Genomic DNA, 8,136 nt, shown 5'->3' on the forward strand with positions numbered 1-8,136 from the left:
GTGGTGGTGAAAGTGTTTCTATGGAAGTCATGCAATAACTTGTTGCCAACCAACAAACACTTATTCCAAAAAAAGTATTACTAAGGATCCTTTGTGCTCGATTTGTGGGCTGGAGATAAAGAATATGTTATATTTTGTAGTGATATCCATAATCAAAAGAAGTGTGCAAGGGATAATATTGTATTAGAAAATTCAAAAGTGTTCCAATAGGAACAATGATATAAGCAGGACTAGAGTTATACCAAATGTGACATTACATTTAAAATCACCATTGAATTTGAGATGATCATTATTGAATTTTGATATATTGGGGATTTTGTTGAGAATAAGGTTGTATATTGAATCACACAGAATAATGTACAGAAGCAGCCTATATATATAAGCTAATAATACAGACACTATATTAACCTATGAGTGATAGGCAAATAACCTAGTAGACTAAGGAAAGGTAAATCTAGTAAACCTAGAATACCTAAGGAAGTAAATAACCCTAACATAATATTCTTAATAAACCCCCTCAAGTTCAAGGTGGAGTTCGAGAGACCAACTTGAGTTTGGACACAAGATCACGAAAACATCCTAGAGGATGTGACTGTGTAAAGTTCTCTGCGAGCTGATCACGGGACATGACAGAATAAAGTTGTAGTGAGCCCTGAAGAAGAAGATGATGGATAAAATGACAATCAATCTCAATAAGTTTGGTCCTCATGAAAAACATCATTATGTGAAATATGAATAGCACTCTTGTTGTCACAGTATACAGGAATAGCAGAAGAAAGAGAGACACCCATATCCTAGAACAGCCATCACAACCAAAGAAGCTCTGCAGTAGTGTCAACTAAAGCACGATATTCTGCCTCGGTGCTAGATCGAGCAACAACAGTTTGTTTCTTACTTCGCCAAGTAGGAAACAGTAACCAGTGGTAGAGTGATGATCAGTCGGATCACCCGCCCAATCAGCAACAGTATAAGCATGCAACTGAAGAGGAGACTGAGAGGAAAAATAGAGCCCATGAAATAATGTCCCATTTAGGTACCGAAGGATGCGAAGGATAGTTGAGAAATGAGTGGAGTGACGAGCAGCCATAAACTAACTCACCTGATGGACAGCATACGAGATATCATGTCGAGTGACAATAAGGTAAATAAGACTACCAACTAAATGCCAATATAAGGTAAAATCACGAAGAGGCTCGCCATCATGAGGAGTGAGACGAGTATTAAGCTCAGTCGGTGTGTCAACAATCTTACTGGTCTGTGAGATTGGCCCGGGAAAGCAAATCAGAGATATACCTTGCATGTGTCAAATAATAAACATCAGAAGATGATGAGATCTCAAGACCAAGAAAATAGTTGAGAGGGCCAAGATCTTTGATCTCAAAGTGCTGATTTAAAAACTATTTAAGTTCCTGAATACCAGTGATATCATCTCCAGTGATGATTATGTCATCCACATATAGTAGAAGAAGTGTGGTACCTCGGTCTGTACGGCGAATAAACAAGGCTGAATCATTAGAGCTAATGGAGTAGCCAAGGCGAGAGATAGTGGCACTAAACTTAGCAAACCATGCTTGAGGTGCCTGCTTAAGTCCATGTAGAGCTCGACGGAGATGAAAAACCTTGTTTGTAGGATGAGATAATCCAGGAGGTGACTGCATATAGACTTCTTTACTTAAATCACCATTAAGGAAGGCATTTTTGACATCCATTTGACAAAGTGACCAATGTCGAGAGGCTGTAATAGCCAATAGAGCATGCACAAAAGAGAGGCGAGCAACTAGAGCAAAAGTCTCCTCATAATCCACACTATATTCTTGAGTAAAACCATGGGCCACAAGTCGAGCATTGTACATGTCAACAGTACCATCGAAACAAGTCTTGATTTTGTAAACCCACTTACACCCAACCACATACTTTCCATGAGGTAAGTCAACCAGATCCCATGCATTGTTCTTGTATAAAGCATCAAGTTCCTTTTTCATCACAGCCTACTAAAGAGGGTTAGTGGAGCCCTCACGAAAGGAGTGAGGCTCATGCAAGGTAGCTAAGGCATGAAACCAATAAAAATCCTGTAAATAGGATGGGAGAGATCTTACTTAGGTGGATTTGCGAAGGACAGGTCATGGAGTGCAGACCGGATCCTCAGATGGAACAGAACCTAGGGATGCAGGCGAAGCGGGGTCAAGGGCATCAGATGACAGCTGTTCAAGCGAGACAGACTCTGGCAAGACATTGCTGGTGGGAGTTGGAGAAAGAGGAATCTCAAGAAGTGTATCAAAGGGAGGGAAGGATGGCATGCTGAATTTGTCAACTTCGTGGAATAGTCGATGCTCCCAAAAAACTACATGACGAGAGATGCAAAGACGACGAGAGACAGGATCAGAACACCGGTAGCCCTTTTGTTCCATTCCATATCCAAGAAAACAACACAACCGAGAATGAGGCTTGAGTTTGGTGCGCTCATGAGGCTGGAGTAAAACAAAGCAGGCAGAACCAAAGACACGAAGATGGTGATATGAGGGGATAGAGCCAAATAACCGCTAGTGAGGAGTGCAATTATCAAGGATAGGGGTAGGCAACCTATTGATCGTGTAGACAGCCGTGAGAGAAGCTTTACCCCAAAATTGGGTAGGAACAGATGTGGAAATGAGAGGAGCACGGATAGTGTCTAAAATGTGCCTAAGTTTATGTTCAGCTCGACCATTTTGTTGTGAGATGCCTGATAAGTGCCAAATATTCCATATTTGGACCCCTTTATTTACATTAGTTAATCCTTTTGCTGTGTCATTATTTAATGTTTTGTGATAGTTTTGTGTTTTTAGTGTTTTGTAGGTTATTAAAGACAAACTGCATCTTTAAATGGAAAAATGCAAAGTTTGAAAGAAAGCACACTTTGAGCGGACCTAGATGATGTGGTTAAGTTTAACCCAATCAAGGAGAGAATTAAATCGAAATTTCTCTAATCAGAGTCAAAATCGAATTGGATTCAAAATTAAATTCTGTATACGTCTCAATATTTTGACCATAACTTTCTGGTCAAATATCGGATTGAAGTGATTCAAGTGGCATTGGAAAGCTAACTCAAAATAATACAATTCGTTGTGAAATAGGATTTTCCTAATTCGGACAGTTACTATGCCATAATCACCCCGAAAAAAAAAGGACACAAATCTGGATGAATCCTATTCCAATTTCAGAGTTCTATAAGGATTGGGAGACAAACCTCTGAATTATCTAGGTTTACTAGGACTTCCCTAAGCCTATAAATAGACCTATTTGCATTTAAGAAAATATACAATTCCAGAAAACAAAATTCTACAGTTTTTCTCTTTAGTTTAGTTTAGATTTAGATTTTAGTTTTATTTATGTAGAGTTAAATTCCCAACTAAGGTTGGGGATGAAGCCTCATCAATGAAGAATAACGTTACTTTTATGTACGTTTTTATTATTCCGATTTTATTGAGCTTAATTTCAATTGCACTTGCGAGTATATTAAAATTTGCACAACAAGTTTTTGCCTAGTTCTAAAAGGGTTTTGAATTTTGAGTTTTGAAATTTAAAAGACAAAACATAAACTAATTAAAATAAACTAAGAGATAAAGGTACTAAGGTTTGAGAATTCACACTCACCTAATCATAACAACATACTTCATGTTCATCAATATAAATCCAAAGTTCTCACAAATTAAATCTTATGTATGTTTTACTATACTTCAAAAGATTAATCAAAACCATCCCATGTATCCATTTATTGCACAAATCACAAAAGAAATCCAAATTTAATTAAAACACCAAATGTATCTGAAGAACAAATCACAAGGGATATTCAATTTTTAAGCAAATAAAACCAAGCAATCAATTATGTGAAGTTATCTTAAATCATCAAGTGTATCCTTGAATCACAACAAGATATCCAAGAATTATTTCACACATTGAAAAGAAGTAAAACAATCGAAATTAAGCTCAATAAAATCAAAATAATAAGAACTTACATAAAAGTAACGTTGTTCTTCATTGATTTGGCTTCATCCCCAACCTTAGTTGGGAATTTAACTCCACATAAATAAAACTAAAATCTAAATCTAAACTAAACTAAAGAGAAAAACTGTAGAATTTTGCTCTCTAGAATTGTATATTTTCTTAAATGCAAAGAGGTCTATTTATAGGCTTAGGGAAGTCCTAGAAGTCCTAGTAAACCTAGATAATTTGGAGATCTATCTCCTAGTCCAAATAGAAGTCTGAAATGGGAATAGAATTCGTCCAAATTTGTGTCATTTTATTGCGGGTAGATTTTGGCATAGTAACCATCCGAATTTGGAAAATCCGATATCACAACAAATTGTATTATTTTGAGTTAGCTTTCCAATGCTGCTTGAATCACTTCAATCCAATATTTAAGCAGAAAGTTATGGTCAAAATACTGAGACGTGTACATAATCTGATTTTGACTCCGATTAGAGAAATTTCGACTTAATCCTCTCCTTGATTGAGTTAAACTTAACCACATCATCTAGGTCTTCTCAAAGATTTCTTTCTTCCAAACTTTACATTTTTCCCTTTAAAGATGCAGTTTCTCTTTAATAACCTACAAAACACTAAAAACACAAAACATTAAATAACGACACAATTAAAGGATTAACTAATGTAAATAAAAGGCTCCAAATATGGAATATTTGGCACTTATCAGTGCCTAGACATGACAAGTGAGGAACAATGCCATAATGTTTGAGGATGGCTTGAAAATCATGTTGCGTATATTCTAAAGCATTATCAGAACGAAAAGCTTTGATGGGTTTTGTAAATTGGGTTTCAACCATTTTGGCAAAAGTACGATAAATATCCAATAATTGAGAATGAGATTTCATTAAAAACACCCAAGTGTAACGAGAGAAATCATCAACTAAAATAACAAAATAACGTGAACCACTCATACTAGTAACAGGAGAAGGTCCCCAAACATCATAATGAATTAAATCAAAAGAAGCAGTAGCATGAGACTCACTATTATTAAATGGCAAAGCCGGTTGTTTCCTAAGTTGACATGAAATACAATCAAAAGAACTATTGGACACCGAATCTAACAAACCCTTTGAAGCTAAAAGTTCAACGTGAGAGGCAAGTGCATGACCAAGACGCAAATGCCAAAGTGCAAGAGATGGTGGTGTTGAAGAGGTAGCAGCAGAGACGCTAGTGGTGGGGGGGTGTAAGGATGAGAGTTCGAACATATGCCCAATTCTACCCCCAGTCCCAAGGGTCTGGCTCGTACGAGGATCCTCCACATGCACGCCAGAAAAGTCAAAAACAAGTCTATATCCAAGTTCACATAGTTGGCCAACAAAAAGAAGATTGAAGGACAATTCAGTCACATGAAAAACTTCAAGAATAGAAAGTGAAGGTGTATTGATAGTGCCTATCTTTTTAACAGTCATAATGGAGCTATCAGCTATGCGAATCAATGAGGAAGGAGGTGATGGTGCAAATGTGGTAAAGGAAGTAGGGTGAGGTGTCATGTGATTGCAACAAATAGAGTCAAAGAGCCAAGGGGAAGAGGTACTTGGCAAGATTGAGAGGATAGAGGAAGATGCATTACCAGAACGAGATAGGACTACCTGGTTGACTATTGCCTTGAAGTCAGCTGCAGATAAGGTGACACTGGATCCTGATGCGTGGCCAGAGGGAGTAACTGAAGAGAGAGCAGCTGGAGATGAACCACTCTTAGTATGAGGAACGGCTGTTGTGGGTGCATTAGATCTTCCCTTACGCCAACACTTGTTAATAGTATGTCCTCGACGTTGACAGTAGCAACAGTAAATGTTATCGCGAGACTTAGAAGGGAGTCGAGGAGTACCTGACCTATCAAAATGCCCTCACTGGAATTACGAAGAATCAGATGATGGCGCAACCAACACTGTATGACTAGGCTGAGAGTGCATAGTATGCGATCTATTTTCGACACAGACAAGTTCGAAGATGGCAGTGTCCAAAGTGGGAAGAGGAAAACAATGTAAAAGTTGCACACGAACAGGCTCAAAATCATCAAGCAAGGCCATCAAAAAATGGTGAAGGCGATGTTGATCTCTATGTGTAACATACATCTTAGCATAAGTAGGATCCTTCCAAATAGGGTCAGAAACATCAATTTGGTTCCATAAGAATTGCATGCGAGCAAGAAAATCATTAATACTCTGACCAGGTTCCTGCCTCAAATGGAAAAGCTCAAACAGAAGCTGATACTCGTGAACACCATCCACAGAGGAATAACAAGAAGCAAGCATATCCCAAACACTCTTTGCTTCACTACAAAAAAATATTGGTTTAGTGACGTGGCAACTGTTCATTACTTGCCACGTCACCATATGGTAACGTGTGAAAAGACGACACATTACCATAATTATTGCTAACGTGGCATTTTTCACACGTCACCAAATGGTGACGTGTGAAAAATGCCATGTTACCATAAGATGACGTGCTAAATAGACACGTCATCTTATGGTAACGTTTTATATTAACACGTTACCTTATTGTAACGTGTCAAAAAGCCACGTTACCATATGGTAACGTGTCATATTGACACATTACCATATGGTAACGTGTCAAAATGCCACGTTACCAAATGGTAACCATATGGTAACGTGTTAAATTGACACATTGCCAAATGGCAACGTGTCAATTTCACATGTTACAAATTGATTTTTATTTTAAAAAAATTAAAAAATAAATTTTTTAGAAATTGGATGATAAAAAAATTGTTTTTAGTGACTCCTTGCATTATTTGCTAGATGAGAAGTGTTTTTTTATACAAGTGTAATCTTGTAATTAAACAATTATACAATTCTGTTGACATTCATTCTATTATTATTATATTATCAAATTTAGTATGTGTGTTAATAATTCAAACTATAATAAGTTGAAAAAACTTGAGCCATATATATTATAATTTAAGTTTTGTGAGAGTGATGAGTTGTTAAAGTTTTTATACACTAATGAAATAACTAAACAAATCAATACTATCATACTTTATAATGATCATTGTAAAGTATATATCATAGGTTTTTTTCCTACTATATTGTCATATAGTAATTAAGTGCTTTATATTATGGTTTATGTTTTGCATTATATATAATTATAAATTATGCATATTTAAATTGATATATATATATATCAACTTATCAATTACTAAGCTTAATATAAAGCTTAATAATTGCAAGTATACATATTTAAAATATATCAAGTATTAAGCTTAATAATATGCAAGTATATATTAATATAAAGCTTTATATCAATTATAAAGCTTAAGCTTTGTATTAAATATGTATTAAGTGTATTAAGTGTATTAATATTATATATATATATATAGTAACGTGCCTATGCGGCACGTTACTATGGTCCTCGGGAATACGCACCAGCTGGACCCTGTAGCCAGCTTCTTCATCCTCTCCTTTTCTCTTTTTTTCCCCCTCTTTTCTTCTCCCCCACTCACAGTGGTTTCTCTTTCCGATCTGCATTCCAAAATTTTCCACCTCTTCTCTCACCTTCTCTTCTCTCAGCTTCACCACTCGGATTTTGTAGCTGGCCTGCTCGATCGACTCTTCCTCCTCAATCAACCACCACCGTCTACTCTCTCCGCCGGCGACGTCATCTCCAGCCGGCAACTCACCTCTCACACATTTTCCGGCCATCTCACTGTCATCACCAATCAGGTATATGTATATAAATTTTTTTTACAGTATATATTTATAGTTTTTTTCTCTGCATTGTATATATATATGATCAAATTTTTTTGTTAGCTAATTAACTTTTTAATTTGGTTGAAATATATTATTTTTAGGGTCCATGCATGTTTGTATGATAGGTACGTACGTAGGAATGTAGGATTGTTCAATATGAGCATGCATGCAAAATATTTATATCTACATTTTTAAGTAAGTAGTTTGAAATTAGCTAAATTTTTTTATTTTGTGTAGGTTTTACAAACCTATTATATAAATGATCATTTATATAATAAATAAAAAATAGAAAATAGATTTATATAAATCATTTATATAAATGATTACAAAAATAATAATAATAATAAATACAGAATGCTAAAAAAAAAAAAAAAAAAACCTACCTAGGTAGTTAGATGAATTTTATTTA

General features: G+C 35.8%; 1 protein-coding gene across 1 annotated transcript; it reads right to left on the reverse strand.

Moving 5' to 3' along the window:
• Positions 1–689: 689 nt before the first annotated feature.
• Positions 690–1,982, reverse strand: LOC132174280 (uncharacterized). Its single transcript, XM_059585965.1, has 5 exons — positions 1,723–1,982; positions 1,478–1,619; positions 1,100–1,255; positions 896–991; positions 690–794 (listed from the first exon to the last, which is right to left on the reverse strand). Exons 1-5 carry the CDS (start codon positions 1,980–1,982, stop codon positions 690–692), a joined length of 759 nt encoding a protein of 252 aa, XP_059441948.1.
• Between the last annotated feature and the right edge of the window lie 6,154 nt (positions 1,983–8,136).

The sequence above is a fragment of the Corylus avellana genome, chromosome ca3 (assembly GCF_901000735.1).
Source record: "Corylus avellana chromosome ca3, CavTom2PMs-1.0".
Lineage (NCBI taxonomy): Eukaryota > Viridiplantae > Streptophyta > Magnoliopsida > Fagales > Betulaceae > Corylus > Corylus avellana.